The following is a 25449-nucleotide window of genomic DNA, read 5'->3' as shown; positions in this document are numbered from 1 at the left end:
TGAGGCATATATGTCAATATTTGGATATCCCATACTTTCAAACATTGATTTAATGGTATTTGTAATTCTGTTTTTAAGTATTTGGTCATTTAAAGGAAGCCTTAATAAAGGTTTCCCTACTTTAAAAATTGCTTCTTTTAGATGACAAGATAAGTAATAACAGAATTAAAAATAAAAAACAAACATTAATAAACAGTAACAATAGTAGTCCCAAAGGTGCTTTTTCAAGAGGCAACAGGACTTCCTTGTTATTTAAGGGAGGGGGGGTTGTATGTTTAAAATTGTATTTGTATTTGTATGTTTTACTCTTAAAAAAATGTATAACTAATAAAGATTACTTTTTTTTAAAAAAAGAAGAGATTACCTGATGCAAATGTTCCTCCTGCTGTCTGAGCCATTCCATTTGTTGCTGCAGAGTCTGGAGTCTGGCCTGATGTTCAGATTCCACCTTCTTAGCCTTCGCCAGGGCTTTCTCTCCTTCTTCATACTTGTGAGAGGATTGCTTTAGGGCACAAGGAGGAAGAGCCAGGCTTTGATCTGAGCTATAGTCTTAAACCTGTTTTTGCCTTAGGATTTTACCTAATATAATGGCATTCATGCAGCATGCTAAATAATGGATTGTTTGTGGTTTAGTGTGTGCTATATAGCCACACAAGAGTTGCTTAACTGAATATGAACCTGTCCCTTACGTATTAGTCTACAAAACTATCTATATCTATCTATATACAGTATGTAAAAACGTGTGTGTGTGTGTGTGTGTGTGTGTGTTCCAGCATAACTTTGGACCGGCTTGAGCAATTTCAACCAAACTTGGTACACAGATGACTTACCCTCTGGAAACAAATACTGTGGGGGTAAGACACTCCTAAAAACCCTCAGGTTGTGTGTTCTTTTAAGATACAGCCTGTTGTGCCTTAAAATGGCTTCTACTGTGTAGCGCAGTACAGTTGCCATGGTAACAGCTTCACAGTACTCCACAAGGGGGCTCCCTCTGGTAAGGGGGGAAATCCAATATTAGAAACTATGTTTGGTCCGGACATTTCCCCCTCTATATATTCCCAGGCAATGCCAGGTTATCTGTTAGTTATTGTTAAAAATAGAGATGGAACGTAAGAAACCAGCAGCAAGTTGTGACTGCCTTTATATTATAGAGCAGTGATGGCAAACCTTTTTCTTACGGCGTGCCAAAATTGTCCGCACGCACCCACTCAATCTCCCCACCCAACTGCGCATGCACGCACGACATCCCCCCCATTCATGCACGCCCGTCCCCGGCCTCTGGAGGCTTTTCTGAAACCTGGGGAGGGTGAAAACGGCCTCCCCAGGCCTTCCAGAAATGTGAAAAATCAGCTGGCTGGTGCACCGGAGTTTATAGCTGGCATGCCACAAAATATGGCTCCACCTGCTACCTGTGGCACGCCTGCTACAGGTTTGCCATCACGGTTATAGAGCATGTTTTTTCTCTTAATGGTGTGTGATGTGTAGCATATTTATCTTCTAGTGCATATTTTTCATGATGAATGTATTTGTAAAAAAAATCGGCTAATTTGGACTATAACATCTGGTTTAAATGACATCATTTTTGTTCAATAACCCACAGGCTATTAGTGTTAGGTGTCCTTCCTTCACATGCCTGCTTTCAACAAATATCCTAGTTCATTAATTTGAAATTTCCCCACATCTCAAAGGTGTAGTTTAAGGCTTTCTCTTGAGAGGTGATAAAACCTGTAGACGCAGATAGAGCTGGATTTCTCCCTTCCCCTTTCTTAGGAAGCCATATTATGTAATTATGCCGTTTGTGGAAAGCATGGCCTTGATTACATACTTAAGGTTCTCTTATAAAAGGAACCAGGACAGAACAGTTTATTTTTAAATAATTGACTTCCAGCATTACAACCAAGGGTTACTGTGAGGTTTTTCTCTCTTTTCAAAATAGTTAATTGGGGAAAATCAAAAGTGCAAGATAGCATTGCATTTGGAATCAGTAATTTAAAAGCTTATTCCCTAGCTGTCAGGCGTGGAAGCCATCTTTTGCTTTGGGCCTTCAGGCCTGCCACATTTATTGCTGTGGGAAACTGGGAGGGGGGATTATATGGAGCGGGGTAGCTACTGTATAGTCAAAATAACATTCCTTTCTCAGAGAGTCAAGGACATTGTCCAGAATTGTTAGGAATATATTCTAACGGTTGGGTTAGCAATATATAAATCATGTAACAATGCTGTACCTGTTTCTTTAAATCATACTGTAAAATGTGATTGTTTGCTGTTTTCCTCAATCAGCCATAAGAGGGAGCCAGAATGACTGTTAGCTCTGTTTGTTAGATGCTGGACTGATCTGATCTGAGTGTTTTTGGAAGCTGGCTGTTAGAAAGTGCCGTGAATTAAAGGGACAAAGATTGTAGCCCTTTACCTTTGCAAGACTCATGATGGCCCCTTCTCTCTGAGAGTCAATTTGCAGAGCTCGGTAAGTTTTGCAACTGCTAGCAAACTTTGAGTATCGGACTGTTTGTATGATTATGGACTGTTATTTGCATTATCCCTTAACTGAAAGACACTGATGACTGACTGTCTTATCTGTGTATGACTTGAACTGTTTGATGGACTCTGCTACCTCTATTTCCACGAAAGTAAAAGCCTATTTAAACTGCAGTGTCTCTGTATGCTGGTTTGTGTGTTCTCCAACACAACTCTCACAACGCTTCTCTGAACACACTCGCTCTCCCAACGGGGAGCTTACCTAAGAGACATCTTGCCTTACACCTGGAATGGTGTGACTGGGAGGCATCTCCAGTTGAGACAGTGCCTGATTGGATCGTGTGATGGACATGTGAGTGCTGGGTAGGAACTTGAACTTTCTTTTGGGTGGGAAAGACTTGGAAAGCTTCAGGTTTACTCAGATGTGACAATATGACATCTCTAATAAAATGGAACTTTGAGGAACTTCAAGCCTCAGAGTCTTCTTTCATTGGGGGTGTTACTTGGAACCCCGATACTAGCTTTCAAAGGAACATATTACAGATTTTTTAAAAGACTGTTTGCTGGCCAAGGGCTTTTTTGGCCTCTGTGGTACAGTCCAGCCTTCTTTTATCTGATATGTCCGGAAGTGCCAGAATATGCAATTTCCAGAATGTGTAACCTAGCTGTTTTTGAGTCATATCAGCTTTTCTAGCTTGAATAGTGGATGTCGAAAGGCAGTTTCTTTACCTTGCTCATGCTATTGATTTCATCTGCCCTCTGCTTGACATGCAAAGCTGCTGCATTAACTCTTTCTTTCTCCAGTCTCAGCTCCTGTTTCTCTTGCTCTAGAAGCTCTCGATCCCTCACCAGCTGCTCTTCCCTTGATCTCAACTCGCTGGATTTGATCTTCAGGTCTGCTTGTTCCTAAGAGGAAGAGGGGGGGTTGGGGGAATAGCCTTAGAACTTTGCTATTCTATATTTCTGTTTTATACTGAATTTAATCCACTTACATCATAGTTTTTTTTTAAAAAAACACTTGAAAAAAGACCTTTTACGCAATCCTTTGTATTTCCGTTTCCATGTCAATACAAATGATAAATGGTTATAATTGCAATCTAACGACTGCTTCAGTGCCAAAATATTCTTCTGGACTCTGCCCAGATTGTCCAGTAAAAAGACGGTCCAAAAATTAAAGGGACAAAGATTGTAGCCCTTTACCTTTGCAAGACTCATGATGGCCCCTTCTCTCTGAGAGTCAATTTGCAGAGCTCGGTCAACCTCCCGCTCTGAGCGTTCTTTGCTCAGCCTCTGCTGGATGTGCAGCTCTGACCACTCTGCCGCCACTTTACGGCGCTCCTCAGCACATTTCTGCATGACTGCTTTCTGTTCCTCAAGCAAAGAATTCTGGGAACAAGGAACAGGAGAAGGACCGGGAAATCAGCACCACAAAAAGTGAATCAAAGCAAAAAATCATAGACTCATCTGAAGGCTGAAATGGACATTGGAGATCTTCTAGTCCAACCCCCCTTCCCAAAGCAGAAGTCCTTACTCCATCTTGGACAAATCATTGTGCAGTTTTCCCAAGAACTCACAGCGATGGAGCATTACTCCAGGAAGCAAGTTGTTCTATTGACTAATAGTTCCCCTTGTCAGGAAATTTCTCCTCAGTTACAGGTTGGATTTCCCTCTGACTAGCTTTCATCCATTGCTTCTTATCCTGCCTCAGGTACTTTAGAGAATAAATCAAGCCCCTCTTCCCTGTGACAACTCACCCCATAAGGTTGTTATAGATACTTTAAAAAGGCTGCTACAACTTTACTTGGGTTTAATTTAATTTTCCTCATAGTGAAAAAGTTCTTTTTCTCCTTGAAACAGAATATGAATTCTATTTTAAATCGTCTCTGCTTCTATTATAAATTGTCTCTAAAAGCTGGGAATAGCTAAAATATAAATGGAAGTACAAGGAAACACAGATATTGCTCTTGATTTTTTTGAGCTTCTATACAGAATATGTGCAATATGGTTCCAGATGGATGGATTCTAGTATTATAAAGCATTATTTAAAAAATACTGTGGAATTAGTCAGTTTTTCCATATGCTGTAAAAGCAATTTAAAAAATCAGAAAAGCAGTGAGGAAAATACGGGAGAATAAGTGGATGAGGATATCAGATTCCTCCTTTTAGTAAAATTCAGTAAATAGCATATACCCAGTTGCATTTAGTCCTCATTTTACAACATGCTGATTAATCACACAAACAACAGGAACACTTCTAACCTTTGCCCTCTCTAACTCTTCCCTCTCCATAGTTAGTTGCTGGGTCATGACTCTTCTCTGTTCCTCGAGGGAACGCTGCAAAGATTCCACTTTGGCTTGTTCAGTGGTGACCCTCCAACGTTCCTAAGGAAGAACAACACACTCATCAGTTCTCCAAAGGCTTAATCCACCTTCAAGCAAGGTATCTTGTGAAACAAGCAGGAAAGGCAACTATAATTAGGCTAAGCCACCCCAAATCCCAACTGGGATTTCCTTTCGAAGCCCGTCTGTATCGCAGAGGCAGTACTTATCCAAAAGGAAAGTATTTCCTATGTGTCTTAATTAATTGCTAATGGAAACACCATTTAAAACTGCAGGATATACCGATTAAACTCAGCAAGTGCAATTGAGAAAATCTATTTATATGGATGTTAGGAGTCAAAAACAACTTGATGACATGTAGTACTATGTTTTCCTGAAAATAAGACAGGGTCCTATTTTCTTTTGACCCCTGAAATAAGCACTTGGCCTTATTTTTGGGGAGGTCTTATTATTTTTGCGATGCAGGAGGCGGTAACCATGGTCAGTTCATGGCTGCTGCTGTGTTGCAATATTTTCAGGAAGGGCTTATTTTTTTGGGAGGACTTATTTTAGCGCATGTGTTCCAAAGCCCAACTGGGTTTATTATATGGAGAAGTCTTATTTTCAGGGAAATAGAGTAATAATAATAATATAAAACCTTGCCCATTATGTAATACTAAGAAGATAGTTTAGAATAGATTATAAACTCACAAGTGCTTTCCTTACAAATGCTCAGTCTGTCAAATGTAACATTAGCTTGCACATTCTGTGAAGATCTGCAAACCCCACTCTTCCCAATACACCACACTTAGCTGTATGGCATCTGTCATTTTCCTACATTGATTTTCCCAGGAAATATTCAGACTTCCTGATGAGGAAGAGTCAGGGGAAGGACTGGGCCTGCCAGTCCTTAGAAAATTCAATTCACCTAACACCATTCTGACTCTTACCTTGAAGGGACAGTGATTGGATATGGCAATCACTCAATATAGAAGTTCATTAAGATCTCTGTCACAGTAAACATTAAAAAAAAATTTAATGCTAAATCTGAGTAGCTCTAAAGTTGCCTTCAATTCTCACATTGCTGCCATCACCGATACCAACCAGGAGCCAGTTTAGCATGAGCTCACCTGTTCCAGAAGGCGGGTTTGCTCGTTTAGTCTGGCCTCCATCTTAGAAATAACCTCTTGTAGCCGGCCTCGTTCATCTTCCATGTCTCTCTGTTGCCAATTCAAACGGTCTTGCAAAACTTTCAGATTGGGACAAAGAAAGAATTAGCATCTTTTTGTAGCCACCAGGGTGGTAGGCAGAACCTTGGGGGGGGGGGGAGTCAAACTCAAAATCCTCAAATTCTTGAACTAGAGCATCTGCATTGATCGTCAAAAAAGTTATCATGATCATCTATGGAGATAGGATAGAAGAGGCATTTCTAGAGGAGCACTTACCCTCCCCCTCCCCTCCCTAATACTCCTACACTACTCAGACATGTGATCCACTAGGGAAGCAGCAGCACACCCGCCCCGGATGGGGGAACAGAATGGAACATTATTAGAAAGGTGGCCTTATCCCTTCATAGGAAGAATGGCTGATTAAGTGGTGGAAAGATGCTTCAATGTCTGGAATAACTTCATAGCTTAAAAGCAAATCCGACACAGGTTTCAACTCGGACTAGACACCATTCTTAAACTACAATCTAATACATGAATTGGCACCCCATCTAAAATTTGAGTTCGTCTATGCATTGTATCAATATTTCAGTTTTACAAGGCACTTAAATCAGAGTAGATTATTAGTAATATGAACTGTATTTACAGCACCATCTAATTCCATCTGATGCTCCACTTCTTGCTATTTTTGTATCCTAGATTTAAAACTATTTACAATTAAGTAAATGTAGTGACATATTAAAACACAATATCCTGTATGACACTCGAAAATCCATTTATTTATCAACGATACAGATGGTAAGATTCTTTTATGCTTTTTTCACGTTCTCTTTTGTATTGCAATAACAAAGTTAAACACTCAAAGAGCCATTTGGACCCGTTTCCCACAGAAAAGAAAACACCGGGAGCCACAAAGATCCTAACCAGAAGCCCCCTGTTCAATTATGGAGCTGGCCAGAAGTTCAGTTCCCCCACCATAGAGTCTCCTCCTAGCGCGGCATACTTTTTCCTCTACCTGTCACAACCGAAAGTCCTATCAATTGTGGAGACAACTGGAAAACCCTCCCCTTGCCATACAGTCTTCTCCTGGCGCACTGTGCTTCTTCTCCCCCCCCCCGAAGCTCCTCTCAAAATTGTGCCGCTGACCAGTGACAGAGCCACAGCAGAGGAAGGAAAGAGCCACATGTGGCTCCAGAGCCGCAGTTTGCTGACCCCTGCCCTAGAGCAAGTTATCTTCAGGTTCCAATCATCAAAAGGCACATACGCCTAAGCTGCTTATCTCTTTGGTGAGCTCCCATCTCAAGGCCTTGGTGGGTAGTATGGTGAGTGGCCTCCACCTTACTGGCAAGATCATTCAGGTTGCTGGAGAACTTCTCCATTTGATCTATAACGCCATTCAGAGACCTGCAGGAGACAAGCAGAGCATCACATTCCCTAGCCATTTCCATGTTTCTTACTGATTTCTCATAAGAAAAGAATAGAAATCAAAAGCTACATTCAATTAATGTATACATTATTTTGTTCCCTTGGATACAAACCAAAACACTTCTGGGGATCTGGGCTCATACATTATCCTGTTTTTGAGCTGTAGGCTTTTGCAACTTAGTGATTGATCTCAGGGGTGGGATTTAAAATTTTTAGCTACTGGTTCTCTGCCCCGTTACTGGGTGGACATGGCCTACTCAGCCTCCTGCACCATGGCTCCAGAGGATTTTCTCAAGCCTCTGGGAGGGTGAAAAGTGCCTCCCCTGAGCTCTGGAAACAGGTCCATTTCCGGACCTCTGAGAGACCCGTTTTTCACCCTCCCAGAGCCTCTGCACAAGCCCTGCATTTAGCTGGCATCCAAAACGGGCCGAGTAGAGACTCGTGGGAGGGGTGGAGCGGGGTGGGCAAGGCGGGGCCAGCAAGTCCTTTCAACTACCAGTTCCGCAAACCAGATGCAAAATTAGCATCCAGTTCGCCCAAACCAATCCAAACTGGCTAAATCCCACCCCTGATTGATATTCTAGGTTTCTGTATCCAAATTGCCCATATGGTATTTCTGGCCAGCGTTGTCAGAATTATTCATTTGAATCCCTTTTAATACAGCCTTAAAACTCTTGGTATTTTGCTCAGGCTTCTAATATGGACTGCACATGCCCATGAATGGAGTCATCCTTTTTCTTTCATAGGAGCACTGTGAACCAGAGAAGCGAACTGTGGAATTGATTCCACTTGCCAAATGTGCATTGACTACCGGATACAACTATTTATGCCCCTTACAACTGAGTGTAAGTACCAATGCTGTAATTCTTTAGGCTAATGAGCTCCTGCTACCTGGTGTAAGAAGTGGCACTGGTCACTGCATCAATCTCCTGACTCTTCAGTTGTTTCAACCGTTGTAATTGCTCTTCATGATCCTTGCGCATTTCCAGGATGGACATACTGCAAGAGTCAAAAGGGCCATAAACAAACAAACAAACACTGCTTTTCAATTTATTTCAGTGTATACATAAAACTTGGCTAAATACCATGTAGAGATTCAGATTCAGATTTGTCAAACAAAACAAGCTTACATGTTTGACTTATGCTTCTGTAAAGCACACCATAACCGTCCGTTCAAAGCCTAAGAAAATGTCTTTCATCATCGCCCCCACAATGTTACCGCTGAAGCTCCTGTAGGCGATCAATTTCCTTGGCCTTTTCCTGCTCTAGCTCAGTCAGTCGACGCTGATGCTGGGCTAATATCTCCGATTTCGCCTGCTCTGCGCTCTGACAGCGAGAAAGGTATTGGCCAACCAACTCCTGATTTTCTTGTCGGAGACGATCCTCACGCTGACGATACGAGTCCTCAATCACCTTCACACGGTTCCTAGCTCCCCAGTTGGCAGTGTTAGGGAGAGGGAAAGAATGCAACATATTTTTGTGCAGCCGGGGATATTTTCTAATGATCAAGTCTACATTTAAAAGGAGCTGGCATGATTTTGGAGCTGGTTCCATGTTTGAAAACTGTGCTCCTCATGTCAGTTTATACCGGAGGTGGTATTCAGTTTTATAAACTTTCATGTTAGGTTTTCCACTTGCTCCAAAATATTTATGCTTTGTTTGGAAACGACAATGAATTACAGTGAAAAGATATAATTAAAGCATTTCAATAAAGAGCCCTGGTCTTAGGAAATAAGACACAGACAGAATTCCCTAAAATATCCCTGAGAATTTGAAAGCAGGAATCTAAATCAATATAACCTTAGCTCTGAGTAGGATAATACTAAAATTGGGAGTATTTGATAAATATGCATTCTTACTAGAATACAATCTCAACCTCAATCTCAAGGATGGGACCTCTTCTAAATAAAAAAAAAATCTATCTCAATTCTAAATTATGAGAAGATTCTACAAAACTAGCTTTTGTAACAACAGCCCACAAACCCCTGCATGTTACCTCGAAAATAAGACAGGGTCTTATTTTCTTTTGACCCCCGAAATAAGCACTTTGCCTTATTTTTGGGAGGTCTTATTATTTTTGGGGTATAGGGGTTGGCAAGCATGGTCACCTGATGGCTGCTGCTGTGTTGTAATATTTTCAGGGAGGGCTTATTTTTGGAGGAGGGCTTATTTCAGCGCATGCACTGAATCAGAAGCCCGGTTGGGTTTATTATCCAGGGAGGTCTTATTTTCAGGGAAACGGTAGAAACCGCAAGAGTTCCTGCTTATGGGGCTTCCAGTGGTGAGGGGATTAGTATTTATATTTAAGCATTGCCTTCCAGTTCTCCGTGTGGTTCCCACTCCATAATTTTTTCCCTTTGTATATGTAGTACTATAGATACTTAAATAACCTTGAATAACCTCAAGTGGCTTCCCCCATTTCTACCTGTGTGCATTCTCAATAAGTTCCAAATCCTCTTGGTGACGTCGTTGCAGACTTTCCAGCAAGAGTTTCTGCTGGTTCTTCTCCAGTTCAAGTCGCCTTACCTGAAATGATTTTTAATAATTATTTTTAAAGCATGTTTAGGAAGGGAGGGTGGGAGGGAGAGAGGGAAGGAAGGAAAAAGGAAGGAGAGGGAGAAGATCACAATATAAAATAAACATCTCTAATATAACACACTGTATTTTTTGGGCTATAAGACACATCAGAGTATAAGACGCACCATGATTTTGAAGAAGTAATTTTTTTTAAAAAAGGGTTTACACTCTGCAGGTCTACTAAACCCTCTGCACGCCTCGTTTTTTTGCAAAAAAGAAAAAGGGCATGTAGAGGCTTTGGGAGGCTTGTAGAGTGCTCCTGGGGGCTGGGGGGGGGGAGGAAAGCAAGCAAAAATGGCTCAAGTTTTGCTAGTTTTTGATCTCCCCAGCCCCCAGGAGCACTTTGCAAGCCTCCCAAAGCCTCTGCACATTCATTTTTGCAAAGGGGGCGGGGTTTCGGTAGGCCAAAAGTGCTGTATTCAGTGTATAAGACATATCCAGATTTTCACCCTCTTTTTTGGGGGGGAAAGGTGTGTCTTATACTCTGAAAATTATGGTAATCTTGAAAAGAACAGTGAAAAGAAGAGGCGGCAAAACCTGCCCCCTACCTAATCATTCTGAGGGAGGCAAGTAAAATCTCTTCTTGCAGAGAATTGTGAGATAGGTAGATGTGTAGATACTTGAAAAGAGAATAAGTATATAGTTGTGACCATGCATAGCATTATGGTTATGGAGACGTATGTGAGAATGGACATCTGGTTGTAGGAACAATTACAAGAATGTGCTATGTGTACATGAAAGTCCCTGACCTTGCTCTCTATTACTCTAACTATTGGACCAGCTCCTCAATTGTAAGAGTAGCCCTTTTTCAAATAAAATAAAATAAAAATAAAATTCTTGCAAGTCTTTGATATATAAACCAGTGCTTTTGTATTAAAAGAAGACTTCTACCTAACTTTTTATTTCTAAGAAGATCCATTTCTATCTAAATCATATGAAGAAAGATGCAGAAATTGGTTATGTTTACTTAAAAGAAGGACCAGGGGAGACATGATAGCAGCGTTCCAATATCGGAGGGGCTGTCACAAAGAAGAGGGAGTCAAACTATTCTCCAAGGCACCAGAGGGCAAGACAAGAAACAATGGATGGAAATTAATCAAGGAGAGAACCAGCTTAGAACTAAGGATTTTCCGATAGTGAGAACAATTAACCAGTGGAACAACTTGACTCCAGAAGTTGTGGGGTGCTCCAACACTGGAGGATTTTAAAAATAGATTTGACAACCATTAGTCTGAAATGGTATGGGGTTTCCTGCTTGAGTAGGGGGTTGGACTAGAAGACCTCCAAGGTCCCTTCCAACGCTGATATTCTGTTATTTGCACAATGCCCTTACCTGAACCTCAAGCTCAGTGAGGCGAGTCTGGGCGCTCAAAATCTCGGCCTGATAGGTTCCCAGGGTTTCTCGGAACTGCACCTGCACTCCTGCCATTCTTTTTTCATAGTCAGCATCATTAGATGAGCTCAGGAGATGGGGTTCCGAGATCAGAGCCTAAGAAGGAACGAAAAATGTCATAGCTTTAAGTATCCAGCATACTTTTAAAAAGATATACATCCTTCTCTATTCCACTTTATCGATTATCAATTTCATAAAGGTTTCTGGAAAACCAGAAAACCTGTGCAAAGTTTTGTACTCATTTCACTAGTTTTAATAAAGGGAAGTTGGGTGTGGAGTCTTTCCTAAGTATCAAGAGCTATGAAACCATTTTATAAGCAATATAAATAAGTGCTTCAAGACATAAACTGAAGCGCTGTGTAGTGTGTTTTTCTTTCTGCTTCTCTAAGTTTCACAAGCAAAAAAGTGAACATGTCTGCAGCTCCTTAAAACCTAGTGCGCCTTTCTCCAAACCTGAGCTATAGCTACGAAGGGCAGATGTGCAAGCCTGGGAAAAGATGGAGATGCTGGCTTGATGTGAGTGCCTGCCATTCCAAAGCACCTTTCTCCCTGCAAATCCACAGAGCCATAAAACTAGTCAAGGAGTGAATTATACAAGAAAAAAGAAAACAGGAATTCCTTTTCCTGGATGTTTACTTAACCACAATAGGTACAGCTGGGTGAAAAAGTCCTGCACGCTTTATGGTTTATGGCATTTTTTGGATAGGCCATTGATTTTATGATATTTTATGCTAACTGCTATGCAAATATTGTTATATTTAAATAAATATTGGTGGTTTTTAAGTGAAAAGCATAAGCTTTTTGCAATTTGGTGCTGTTTGGATGGGGATTGTGAACTTTCTTGCATGCTTACAATGCATGTTTACAATGACTATGAAAACAGATTACTGATGCATATCCAGTGACATACGTGTTGCAATTACTAAGGCCGATGCTAGTGTTTTGTTAATATTTTTATTGTTTGCAGCCCTGAAAAGGACCGTTTAGGTAACCAAACCAAACCAAACATGGTTACTGATATGAAATTGGCCAGCCCTTATTGCTTATCACCAGGTGGCATCGCTTCGGCATAGACTGTATAAGCCTTTGCACGTGATCTTTGGTGACAATGTGGTGCCAGGCTGCAATAATGGATTCAATCAGCTCCTGCTTGGTCTTCAGATGCTTCTTGCTTATTTCATAACCAATCTTGGCCCACAAGTTCTCAATTGGGTTCAAATCCGGGCTCTGAGCTGGCCAATCCAGGAGTCGAACATGACAAGGAGCGTTGTCATCCTGGAAGTAAAAATCCTGAGCTGAAGGAAGCATGGTCGTTTCCAGGACTTCAACATACTGCTTGGAATTCATGATTCCCTGCACGATTTGTATCGACCAATACCAGAAGCAGCGATACAACCCCAGATCATCACATGCAACAGATGCTTCACAGTTAGATTCAGGCAGTACGGCCTAAATTCTTCTGGCATACTTATTGCACTGATTCCCAGTCAAGTAGAAATTGCTCTCATCACTGAAGGTGACCTTGGCCCACTATTCGTTGGTCCACTTGGCATACTTCTTGGCCCACGCACGTCAACGAGAGCGGTGAGCGTCTGTGATCAAAAGTTTATTTTGATCCCTGCAGCCTTTGAGCCTCTGGCAAGCAGTCTGCGATGCACTGTGGTTGTGCACACTTGTATATCACATGTTTCACCCCAAATTCTTGTAATCTGAGGTGAGGTGAGCTTCCTGTCAGCCATCAAAATGCGTTGCAGAGCCCGATCTTGCCGTTTTGTCGACTTTTTTGGTCTTCCAGAGCGGAGCCTATCATCAACTGAACCAGTTATTTGGTATTTTTCAACCACTCTGCTCATTGTGGTGTGATGGCATTTCACTCTCTTGGCTATTTCTGTACAGGAGTAACCCTCTTCATGAAGCACAATGATGTGATGCCACTGCTCAGTACTGGTGAAAGCAAAGGCCTTCACCCTTGCCCGCAGCCAGAGCTAAATTAAATTTCTCTATGCTTTTCATGCCTATTTATAGTCAGAGTATGACAACATTGATTGGCTCATAGATTTAGCCTCTGTGTATTTTGATTGGTCAGTCAAAGCTCGCTCCTGATTGGCTACTTTCGATACTAACATTCTCAAAAATTCAAGTTGTGTTTGTTTTAGCACATAAACTCACTCAAAATCTTAAAAAGAGTTTGGTTATATTAATAAAAATTATGCATCTCAATCCGACTACAGAAATTTTCATCAAAGTACTAATTTTGCGTGGTTTCTATGAGTGAAAAGTTGATTAAACATGTAAATACAGCTTAAAACTGTAAGCGTGCAGGACTTTTTCACACAGCTGTAGGTTATTATTTGAAATTATTTAAATCAGAATGCTATAGCACAGTGGCTAACCTTTTATGTCACTGCATGCAGACCTGTATGCTGTAAATGGCACACAAAACCATCCTGCCTGGAATCCACGTCCTTGCTGGTCTTTGCGCATGCGGAAGCGCCAAAACCCAGAAGAGCAGTGTTCCATCAGGCATGCGCATGCTGACACACAAAGTTCCAGTTTCTGGTGCATGTGCGTGCCTGACAAACAGCTAGTCGTTGCACATGTGTGCACCAGAAACCCAGAAGTTCGAATGCTGACATGTGAATGCATGATGGAATGCTGCTGTTCCGGGTTTCAGTGCTCCCACGTATGCGAAGACTGGCTGGCTGGCACTCATGTGGGCACGGGAACGCAGAAGAGGAGCCAGTGAGGCCACACATCCCGTGTAGGATGGCCCTGTGTGCCACTTTTGGCACACGTTTCATAGGTTCGCCAATTCAGCTATAGAAGTTCCCTCTGGGCTAGGAAAAAAACAGAGAGCATTTATTTATGTGAATATATGCTTCAACTGATTCTTGTAAGTGGAAGGGAAAGAAACCCATCTATATTATTATTTGGCCTTTTTATGTAGCTACTCCAGAACTCAAGGCACTCTGATCATTGGACAGTGCAATCTTCTGGACAAATGTTTTTTAACATAGGCAAAAAAAAGGAATAAATTCACAAAGTCCAGGAAGCACAAAGACCAGGATGCTACAGATAACCTGAAGAGATATACTAATTTATCATTCCTGCTGATATTCATTATTTAAAATGAGTGCTTTACTCCACACCTACCTGGGAATTAACAGGAACCTTAGCAATTTCTTGATGTCCTTGCCAAAAAGTTGCAGATGCTGAAATCCAAGCCACAAAAAAAATCAGATGTAGTAAGCAATTTAGGTTTCCCATTTCAGAGAAACTGAACTACAGAGAGAAAATATTGCTATTAAGGGTACATAATGCCCACTGTTATTTCTCAGATTTAAGAACTAAGATACTTGTGGACTTCATGCTGTTTCCTGCAATTCCTGCATAGCAATCATTGTGTCTGGTATCCTGCAATTAACTTGCATTTTTGGATTAACATCTAGAAAAGAGGCTGCTTAGACAAGCTAGCTCTTCCTGTTTACTCTTGCAAAGTTGTAAGATAACAGGGAAGAAAGGTGAATTGAAGGTAGCTCTATTAAAAGTGGAGCCAATAGAGCAGCTCTTTGTAATTCCTCCCTGGATAAGGAAAAGATTTGAGATCGCCCACAAGTGCTCCAGATAGTTAGACCTTGCAAGGAGACTGCAAGACTACTCTGAGACAGTTTTAGAGCTCTGGGAGCCGAGGGAATTCAGCCATCAAAAAGACACTGGATTCGCATACTAGTTTTCTAATCACCTTTGGAAATCGCTTTTCAGCTATTTGAAATCTTTGGAACATCAAGTCTGTGAACACTGGGGGAATCTCCTTTAATCCTTAGCAAAACAAGTTTTAAGTACAAGTCTAGGACTGATTTTTTAAAAAAACAAATAGCAAAAGGTTGAATAGAACGTTGTTTTGGGGAAGTTACAAATAGATTAAAAGTCCAGATGGATTTGATTTTGGACTTAATCATAAGAATCCTTCCCATGGAAAAATACTTTTGTTTTGAATTCTTAAAAAAAAACAACCCTAGGGTAAGACACTAGCTGGAACTAAAGGATTTCAATTAAAAGGAAAAGAATGCTTAGTTTGAACTTACCAATACAGAATGAAGTAAAATATCTTAACATTGGATATAATGGATATTTTTGAACAATGGATCCAGAAGTTAATTTTAAGTGTATCTGCCTCTATGAGTAGACTATGTTTAAAAGAAAGACTACAGTTGTTAAGTTAGTAACACGGTTGTTAAGTATATCTGGCCTCCTCATTGACTTTGCTTGTTAGAGGGTCACAAAAGTGATCCCATGATTTCAGAACACTGCAACCATCATAAATAAATGCCAGCTGGCCAAGCATCCAAATTTTGATTATGTGAACAGGGGTTGCTGCAGAGGTGGGTTGCTCCCGATTCAGCCTGGTTTGGGTGAAGCGGTAGTAGCGGCGGCGGGTGGCTCTGCCCACCCGCCCGGACACTTCTGCGCATGTGCAGAAGTGTCGCGCACAGGCGAACTGGTAGTAAACCGGTTAGGAACCCACCACTGGGCTGCTGCAATGGTTGCAAGTGTGAAAAACGGTGATAAGTCACTTTTTTCACTGCTACTGTAACTTTGAAGTCACTTGATGAAAGTTGAGGACTGCATTTGATCAAGATTAAAATAGATATCCTGCTAGTCCTTGATGGACTTCTGTGGACATCAGGACTAAAATGACAAGGCTTTAAAGATTTGATTATAGCTAAGAGATGGGATATGGGAAGAAGAGATCATTTATTTATTTTCTTTACTATAGTTTTATTTTTTTTCTACTTTTCCTTGTGCTTTTTCTTTTTCTACACCTTCTATTTTTTCCCCTTTTATTCTTTTATTTTTGGGGGTATGTATTTGTTTTTTAATCATTTGTTTTTTAATTATATAATTATAATTATAATATTTTAAAAATAAAATTATTATGAAAAGTTGTAAGACAACAAACTTCCTGCTCTAACCTCCATTTTGGTATTTCCCTCTTTTGTCTTAGCTAGGTGCTCCATGCAAAATAGACACTTAACCCTCGTGAATATGTAAGCTGTCCTTGCTGAGCAATTTAGGGAGAGGCAGAAGTTGAAGGGCTAGAAGTCTTGCTGAGTAAAGTAAACACTTTCTGAATTAATTCCATGGAATTTCCTCCTAACTGCTTTGGCTCACCACTGGAGCTATAGAAGAAATTTCTCTGATGCTGTAAACTAGGGGTATCAAACGTGACGCATCATGATTTTCCCCCCTTCGCTAAAACGGGGCTGGGCGTGACCAGCCCGTGACACATGGTCTGTGAGCTGCAGTTTGACACCCTTACTGTAAGCATATGGGTCACGTTAATAAACATTTAAAATTTATAGGCATCCTGGCATCTTTTCCTGTGTACACTGTACACTCTCTTCAATATTCAATCTACAAGTTCTAAATTAGCTGGTATGGAATGGAGAAGAGAACTTAACAGAGAAGTAACAGATGGAAGGAACTAAAAATTACTGTTCTCTTATATTGCAGAGCAGGGGGGTGGACAATCAATATACCAATCATGAACCCTTTCATTTCGTAATTGTGGACCAACTAAGATTGAGCAACCTATGTGGCAGCAAATCAACAATAAAAGATATTTTTTTGGTAAAACCATGCTCTCAAATAAGAGATGCATCAATCCTCCAATGTGCTTAACACATCTATTTTGCTTAAATGCTACACAACAGGTAGCTCTTGACTCACAGCCACAAGTAAGCCCAAAATTTCTGTTGAGACATTTGTTAAGTGATTTTTGCTCAATTCTACAACTTTTCTTGCCACAGTTGTTAAATGAATCATTACAGTTGATAAGTTAGCAACCCAGCTGTTAAGTGAATCTGGCTTCCCCATTGACTTTGCTTGTCAGTAAGTCACAAAAGGGGATCACATGACCTTGGGGCTCAATAACGGTCATACATATGAACCAGTTGCCGAGCTTCTAAATTTTGATCACATGATGCTGCAAAGATCGTGATGCTGAAAACCCCGAAAGGTGCTTTTTTTCAGTGCTGTTGTAACTTTGAATGGTCACTAAAGGAACTGTTTTAAGTTCAGGACTAACTGTAGATCAATACATTTTAAAGAAACTGTAAAATTTGCCCTAATCCCTTCGGCAACATCACTGGATCAGAGCTCCACTTCCTATGGCTCCCAAAAGGCCTAGAGTGTGATTCTTGGCAGTATTAAAAACTCCTCCTTGTCTGTTATCCTGAACTAAGAATGTCTTCCAAAGTCTTTCTAAAAGTAGGAAGAAATGAAGATTCCTGGAAAGGCCAGATGAAGTGCTACAGTGACACACCCTGAATGATGAAGTTGTAGGAGAATGGCAGGAATAGGTCTAAGGTAGATCTAAAGCAGAGATATGTCTTTGATCCAGGAGCCATTATATTATATGAGGCTCTGGTCTAATAAGTGGAAATGGGGGATTAAAAATATGATTTAACTACAAATGTAATCTAGTTCCCCCATGTTTAATCATGTTTCACTTAAATGTACAACTTGTTAGCAACTTTTAGAGAGAATTTGGGGACTAATCTTAAGGTTTTCAGAAGCTATGTAGTGGGGGAGTGGAATAGATTATGCACTTCTTGCCCAAAGGAAACCGATTAGTAACAAAGAAAGAAATGAAGATAAAATCAGGATGTTTGCATCTCATTCTGTAACAGAATCTAACAGTACTCATCCTGTGTTACTTTGGGCAGCCCAAGCTTGAAATGTTCTGCCATAGTTCCCCCTCCCGCCTCAATGAAAATTAAGCAGCTTGCCTTGAAAACAAGCCTGTAGAACAGGCCAACTGATAACATTATTAGATGCCTCGTCTATCAATGATAACTCTGCTATAATGTGAATGTACATTTCTTGGATAGTCCGGCTGGAGCTTGACTCTTACCTCTTGAAGTTGTATCTCCAAAGGGAGTCCCTTTCCTGGAATCAGATGGAAAAGTAGGGGCACTTTGTTCCTGAGACCTTTCCCAAGGAATGAAAGACCTGTAGGAAGCAGAGGAGGGTAAGGTCAAATGAGAGAGGAATCAAATGCAGTTTCTCATTTTGGGAATACGGGCTGTGAAAATAATCCTTTGAAGACAATGAAAATAAGGTAGTCGGCAAAAGGTGGAGTTCCCTAAGATTTTGGTGCCAGAGTTAACTGCCTTTTGGATAGAGGGAAAAGTATCCAGTGGTGGGATTCAGCCAGTTTGCACCACTTCGGGAGAGCACTTTGGTGAACTGGTTGTTGGAAGAAATCATTAGGGCAGAAAACTGGTTGCTACATTATTTGAATCCCACCACTGAAAGTATCCCGACCTTATCCTTCCATCATCAATGCTCCAATAAAAGTGATGGCTAAATAATGACTCTTCTGCCAGATTTAGCCAAACATCTGATAAGAATCTGATCCAGCATTCTGTTTCGTCAGTTAGATCAGTATTTCTCAACCTCAGCAATTTTAAGTTGTGTGTACAGTCAGGTAGTCCTTGACTTACAACAGTTCCTTTAGTGACCATTCAAAGTTACAGCGGCACTGGGAAAAGTGACTTATGACCATTTTCACACTTATGACCGATGCAGTATCCCCATGGTCACATGATTTTCATTCAGAAGCTTGACGACTGACTCACATTTATGACGGTTGCAGTGTCCTGGAGTCATGAGGCCCTGTTTGCGACCTTCTGACAAGCAAAGTCGATGGGAAATCAGATTCACTTAACAACTGGGTTACTAATTTGATCCACTTAACAAATGTGGCAAGAAAAAACGTACAATAGGAGCAAAACTCACTTAACAAATTTCTCACTTGACATAAATGTTGGGCTCCAATGTGGCCGTACATTGAGGATTACTATACTTTAACTCCCAGTGTTCTCTAATGTGAGGGCTCCCTTCTACCAATATGCTGCAGAATTCTGGGAGTTGAAGTCCACATATTTTCAAGTTGCTGAGGTTGAGAAACACCGAATCAGATGCTTTTGAAAAACTATCATGCAAGTTCTTACTCCAATTGTTCCAGTCTGGCAGCTTTATCTGATGTGGCAGCAGATCGATGTTGTTCTTGAGTGGAGATTACCTGTTGGCTGATAAAGAGAAAACATAAATGTGAACTCAAACTTTCATGTGTTAATTAAAGTGAAGATCTGGCTACCTTGAATTGCAGAAATCAGTCTAACACATGTGGAGAGCACCAGGATCTGCACTAAAGAAACTATTTTCTTACTCTTCCAGTATAAGCTACAAGATTTGTCATGAAGGAGGACCACACATCAAACACTGTGAGTTGCTTTTCCTTAAGTACCCACATGGAATATACAACTTGATATATTGTCAATGGAGATTCTTAGTCATCCAGGTCATTATTGTCCCAAAGGTGCTTTTTCAAGAGGCAACTGGATTTTCTTTGAAGATGTTTTGCTTCTCATCCAAGAAGCTTCTTCAGCTCTGGAGAAGACCTGAAGAAACTTCTTGGATGAGAAGCAAAATTTCTTCAAAGAAAAACCAAAAACTCCAGTTGCCTCTTTAAAAAGCACCTTTGGGACAATTGATATATTGAATTTATTTGAGACCATGAAAGTAATTGACAGCTTTTGAGAGAAAATGAGATTTTTCATTTACAGAAATTGTCAAGCAGACAAATGAAAAGTCCTCTACTCTTACCTGGTGGGATGATCCCCATCGGTCTGAACATCTAAGGATCCGGATCTCTTTCTTATTTTCTCCCGTGTTTGAGATATTTTTTGAGACAATACATTATTCAGCCAGCTATCACCATCATCCTCAGCTGGTTCTTTCTTCTGAATGACTTCTTCAGTAACTTGTTTGGTTGTCAAAGGACCCTGGTTGGTGGTAGGAGGAGGAGGATGCTTAGCTTCTGAAGGAAATGGTGGCATATCCAGTGTGGTTCCTCTTGCACTGCTTTTGCTAGGTTCTTTGAGTGGGGATGATGGTAGCAAGTCACTATCTTCATCTTTCAATCCCAGCCAGTCAGCTCCAGTCCTGCGTACAGGACTGTTAGATGCTGAAGGGGAAGGCTTTGATCTCTGTTCTGTTTTCAGGTCACTGAGGTTCTCAGAGGAAAACCTACAAGAGTTTTTGCTAAGTGAAAAGAATTTTAAAGGCAGCCTTATGGGGACCAAAATCAAAAGGTTAACTTGGCCTACTATTACCTGACAGACTGCTGCCTCGACTTCCGTCCCTCTGGAGTTGAGGCTATAGTAGGTTGGTAGGCGCCAAAGGTGAAGTCATCTCCCAGAGCATCTTCCTTATCTGTACAATGGCATTAGGATGGATGGATAGATGGATGGATGGATGGATAGATAGATAGACAGACAGACAGACAGAGATAGATAGAGATCTATAGATCTATCTATATCTATATATTTAAAAACCACTTTCATGCTGTTGTTGTAAATTTTAGAGCCTCCAGACTGAAGCCCAAACATAGGTCAAAACAGAAATAAAATATAATGTGGAGATTGTAGATCCCCCACTGGGATATCAGATTTCAATTCTTAAAGAAGGAAATAAAAAGAAGAGCTTATGGATTTGGGGTAAAATGTCTCAGATTCAATTTTTGGAAGCATTTTCAGGTATGATTAGAGATCTCTAAAATATTAGAGGCCTGATTCTGATTTAAAATTTTTGCATTGAGGGCTTGGAAATCATAAATGCAAAAAGCACTACATTCAAATGAACAAGGGAATCTTAGGCTTTCCAATGATTTTAAAAGGCTAGTTCATGAGGGTAATCTTTCAGATGGAATCAGATTTTCTGCCTTGTCTAATATAGCTGGAGAACACTTAGGCTTTACATTAAGTAAAATCTACTATTAAAGACTTACAAAATAGTGCATCAATTAGGAATTTCACTCATGTCACAAGCATTATAAAGCAGCAGATTACCAGTTTTGTTCAACCTTATCCCTTATAGCAGGGGTCCCCAATCACTAGTCCATGGACACGGACATGGTCCAGTCTGTGGCATGTCAGAAACCAGTCCCGGCAAACAAGCGAAACCCCATCCATGGGATGCAGGCAGCATGCGAAACCATGTTCCCTCCGGTCCCCAGAAAAACCTCTCTCCATGGAACTGGTCCCTGGTCTCAAAAAGTTGGGGGCCACTGCCTTATGGTAATTTTCTCAGTGTATTGAGAGTTCATTACTGGAAGAGACATGGCAACAAGGCCAGCCAATGAAAAGACATGGCAACTGGGTCAGCCAAAGAGGGCTGTTTGGAAACTGAAATTTGCATTTGCTGCGTGAGCAACAAGGATACAGCAGGGAGCCTGGGCGTGGCTTAGCTCAACTGTTCTGTACTAAAGCTCTGAGTCTGTGCTAAGCTCTAAACTAGTCTGCTGCTCTGAACTGAAACTTAAAGACCTCTCCTCTGCTTGTGTTTTGCTTGTATTTACTACCACGTTGGAAATTTTATGTTATATAAATGATATATGTTATATATCATGTGTTATATTACATAAAGAGAATGAACCCTGCTGAATCTGTTACCTATGTGCTTTCTGGATGTGATTGGTGCTGCCAACTCTGACAAATTTGTCGAAGTAGAAATGCATACCCAGAAAATGGATCTTTCAATGACAGCTGTGCAAGTCATAAGCCAAACTAAAACTATAATGGCCTGCCTTGGATATGGAATTGGACTAGAAGACCTCCAACATCCCTTCTAGCCCCACAATTCTATTTTTATTTCAGATCCAGAGAACAATTCATTTTAGAAGTTCTCTAGAAAACCCTCCGAAGGTTGGGAATAAAAACCAAAAAAAAGGAAAAAGGACTAAGCACAGAACTATTTTTCAATCTGAATCAAGGAGAAATTCTTCAATGTTCTTGATAGGGAAAAATAGTTAAATATTTTCTGTACTGTATACAAGCCCCCAGTAAAACATCAAAGAAACACATGAGGTAACAAAATTTTGTTTGAACAACAAACATCCCTTCAGGTTTCTTATGCAGATAACACCACTACAAATATTTCAACAAAAAAGTAAGAGTACTGTTTGTATGATAGAGGTACCTATTATTCTTACCTGTCTGCTTCTGATATTTCTTATCCAGCTTGAACTCTTTCGGTTCCCCTGTGCTTGGTCGCTCTAACAGTTTTTTTGCTGTTCCTAAACCCAGCAACTCATCTTGCCTTGCTCGCGCAGGATGAGATTCTTTTCTTTAATTTAAAAAAAACATTACCAAACTATATTATGAATTAAAGAAACTGAGGATGACAGAAAGAGAATGGCTCTTCTCAGGGTTTCTATGTTGTATCCCAGCTTTTACTTCATGGCTGACAAACAGCAATCTGAAAACTCATGGGTGATTTCTGCTTAATGCTAAGAAACTAGAATACTTGATGAGAGTTTCCAGAAATCCATAAAAGTCTGTCTTGATGCCACTATACCAAGTAAGAGGTTAGATGCAATCTACAGACTACACTGAGAAATTTTATTTCCTCTTAAGTAGGACTGATCAGTGGCATTGTTTGGGATATAGGTAGTGTATGACCTTAATTGGAACTGGCAACTCTGTCACTAAGTGAACCCATTGTTAAGCAGAACATCATCATTGCCCCAACTTAGCAACAACAGTTCTACCAGTCCCAGTGCAATTAAGCAAATCACCAGCAGTCATTGAGACATCATGTGATAACTTGCAACCTCTCGCCGGTTTCCCCATTGATGTTGCTCATCCGAAGCCAGTTGGGAAAGGCATGAATGGTGATCAGGTGACCATAGGATGCTGTGACTATCATAAATGTGTGATGGTTGCCAAAAGTCCAAATGGCAAACAAGTGACTGCAAAGATGCTTGGGATGGTTGTATGTAGAAGAACTAGTTATAAGTTACTTTTTTTCCAGCACTGTTATAACTTTGAATGGTCTCTAAACAATGGTTGTTATAGTGATATAATCAACAATTGGGATTTTTTTAAAAAAAGAGGTTAGTTAATTCTTAATTAATTGGTCCTTCTGTTATGCTACAGAGTGTACAATAAAATCAATGGTGGTAGTATGAATTGGCTCATAGTTCATCCTTCTTCATTCAGCCGACCTTCATATTAATGGAAATGCAGTTGCCAGATTTCCCAGGTTTTTAGAGAAAGATATTTTAATGTGCTCCTACTATGAAACTATTGTAATATTTTGCATATCCAATAATGCCATGATTCCTAGATATTAGTAGCTCATTTTATTTTATTATTTGTCACATTTATATGACCACCCACCTTACACAAAGTGATTTTGGATGGCGTAAGTAGGGTTTTTACAGTGAATCATCTGAATGGTCCTTGGAACTGAGGTTACACGTGTAAGTAAAAACTGCAGCGATCTGCAGAAAATATTTGCCTGTCAGCTATTCTTTGCTTGCAGTATTCGCAGGCATGTTCGAGGACACGGGATGATGAAACAAAGTAATAACCTGCAACATTGTATTCACTTATTTGATAACACTACTTGATTTACTCAGCTATTACAACGTGAAAGTTCTCACGAACACCAATGATGTAAGGACTAACCAATTATTGTGCCTTGGAGACTTGTTAGCCAATAATGATATAACATGTAAAGTAGGTAGAGCCAAAGAAGCTGAAAACACTATAAGAATGATGTTTCATGATTAATAATTTTGCTGTTGATTCTCATGTCAATTCTGGATGCTCAATAAACTTTGGTTGATTTAGCTATCCGTGAGTGGATTACATTTTTTTCATCTCCAGCCTCGGGACCCTAAATGCTACATTTTGGCACCCCGAACAGGGACCCATACTTCGTCCAGGGAAGGACAGATGCGTCGTCAGCCTAAGGGCTTCTCAACCTATCAAGGTTTCTGTAAGTATGGGATCTTCGCTTTCTCAGGAACAAAGGAAGCATGTTAATGAGTTGGGTTATCTTCTTAAGAAGTCTGAGTTATCTGTTTCACAAAAGGCTCTTTTTCGGCTGGTCTGTGAAATTGCTTTAAATTGTCCTTTCTATCCTGTACAAGGCTCTCTGAAGTTGTCAGACTGGGAAAAAGTTGGCAAGGTTTTGCATTCTGAGCTGAGGAAAGATATAGATATTTTGCATGCTTGGCATTTGTGTCGTTATGCTATAGAAATGTTTGGTCAGAAAGAATATTCTGTTTCTTTCTTATCATCCCCTCCCTCTCAACATTCTTCTACTACTGTGATTTTTCCTCCGTTGTCTGAAAAAGAAATTTCGTCTTTTGATCTTAAATCTAAGTCTGAAATAACACCTTCTTCTGCTTCTTCGGACATTGTGTTAAAGCCTCCCCCTCCTCCCCCTCCTCCTATTCCCCCTCCTCTTTCTCTTCCTCCTATTCCCCATCCTTCTGCTAATATTCTTCCAAAGTCTGCTTTTCAGAAAATGGTAGAAAGTTGTAAATAGGATGTTAATATTTCTGGAGAAGAGTTAGCGGAATTGTTGTGTATGTGTCCGATTTAGTATCAACCAGGCCTACAACCAGGTCAGCAGATTGCTGAATGGGAAGGTTTGCCATTTCAGATTTTAAGGGAGTTAAAGAAGGCTATTTCTGATTATGGTATTACTGGAAATTTTACTAGAGGTCTTTTGGAAGGAATTGAGAGTGGTTGTTCTGTGATGCCTCAAAATTGGAGATGGATGTTTCGTGTGATTTTTACTTCTGTGCAGTGTGTTGTTTGGGAAAGTGAATTTTTGTGTTATTCTCATGCAGCTGCTTGGAATTGTTTCAAATGTGGAAAATCAGGTCATTGTCAGAAAGATTGTCGTTCAACACCATTTAGTGGTGGTTGACTACCATAGTACAGAATTTCCTAAGTGCAAAAGTGAAGTTATTAAACAGGATGTGTTTGTTTTAAATTTCCTTTAGAAGTGAAACTGGTTTCTTCTCAATATACTGGTCCTCTTCCTTCTGGTTTGGTTGGCATAATCCTACCATGTTCTTCTGCTCATAAATTGGGATGATTTGTAGTTCCTGGAGTTATTGATTCTGATTACACTGGAGTGATTCTTATGCAAATTTGGGTTAACATTCCACAATTTCTTCCTAAAGGATCTTCTGTAGCACAACTTCTTTTGCTTCCCTATAAGGTAT

The 25449-nt window shown here is 40.4% G+C and overlaps 1 protein-coding gene and 1 long non-coding RNA gene across 4 annotated transcripts in view; one reads left to right on the top strand and one right to left on the bottom strand.

Annotated features, from left to right (window-relative positions):
• Nucleotides 1–25449, bottom strand: part of FBF1 (Fas binding factor 1) — a 51059-nt gene that overhangs the window by 3139 nt on the left and 22471 nt on the right. For all 3 annotated transcript variants that reach the window (XM_087709907.1, XM_087709909.1, XM_087709908.1), the window contains exons 12-27: nt 22414–22547; nt 20537–20636; nt 20028–20450; nt 19373–19450; nt 18271–18368; nt 14508–14566; nt 11295–11450; nt 9810–9910; nt 8604–8810; nt 8276–8383; nt 7224–7363; nt 5924–6042; nt 4734–4856; nt 3676–3861; nt 3205–3381; nt 365–502 (exon numbers count right to left, since the gene is read on the bottom strand). In XM_087709907.1, coding sequence (XP_087566033.1) covers nt 365–502; nt 3205–3381; nt 3676–3861; nt 4734–4856; nt 5924–6042; nt 7224–7363; nt 8276–8383; nt 8604–8810; nt 9810–9910; nt 11295–11450; nt 14508–14566; nt 18271–18368; nt 19373–19450; nt 20028–20450; nt 20537–20636; nt 22414–22547 — 2347 coding nt within the window. The remainder of the gene's footprint in view (nt 1–364; nt 503–3204; nt 3382–3675; nt 3862–4733; nt 4857–5923; nt 6043–7223; nt 7364–8275; nt 8384–8603; nt 8811–9809; nt 9911–11294; nt 11451–14507; nt 14567–18270; nt 18369–19372; nt 19451–20027; nt 20451–20536; nt 20637–22413; nt 22548–25449) is intronic.
• LOC148048157 (uncharacterized) lies at nt 4790–24278 on the top strand. Its single transcript, XR_015696004.1, has 4 exons — nt 4790–4914; nt 8131–8229; nt 19599–19645; nt 24095–24278. It is a non-coding gene; the product is annotated as an uncharacterized LOC148048157 (long non-coding RNA).

Source organism: Thamnophis sirtalis, unplaced genomic scaffold (assembly GCF_051295495.1).
Source record: "Thamnophis sirtalis isolate CommonGarterSnake01/CBP01778 unplaced genomic scaffold, rThaSir2_p1.2 scaffold_3, whole genome shotgun sequence".
Classification (NCBI taxonomy): Eukaryota; Metazoa; Chordata; class Lepidosauria; order Squamata; family Natricidae; genus Thamnophis; species Thamnophis sirtalis.
Note: the sequence above shows the minus strand (reverse complement) of the source record. Positions and strands in the feature narration are given on the sequence as shown.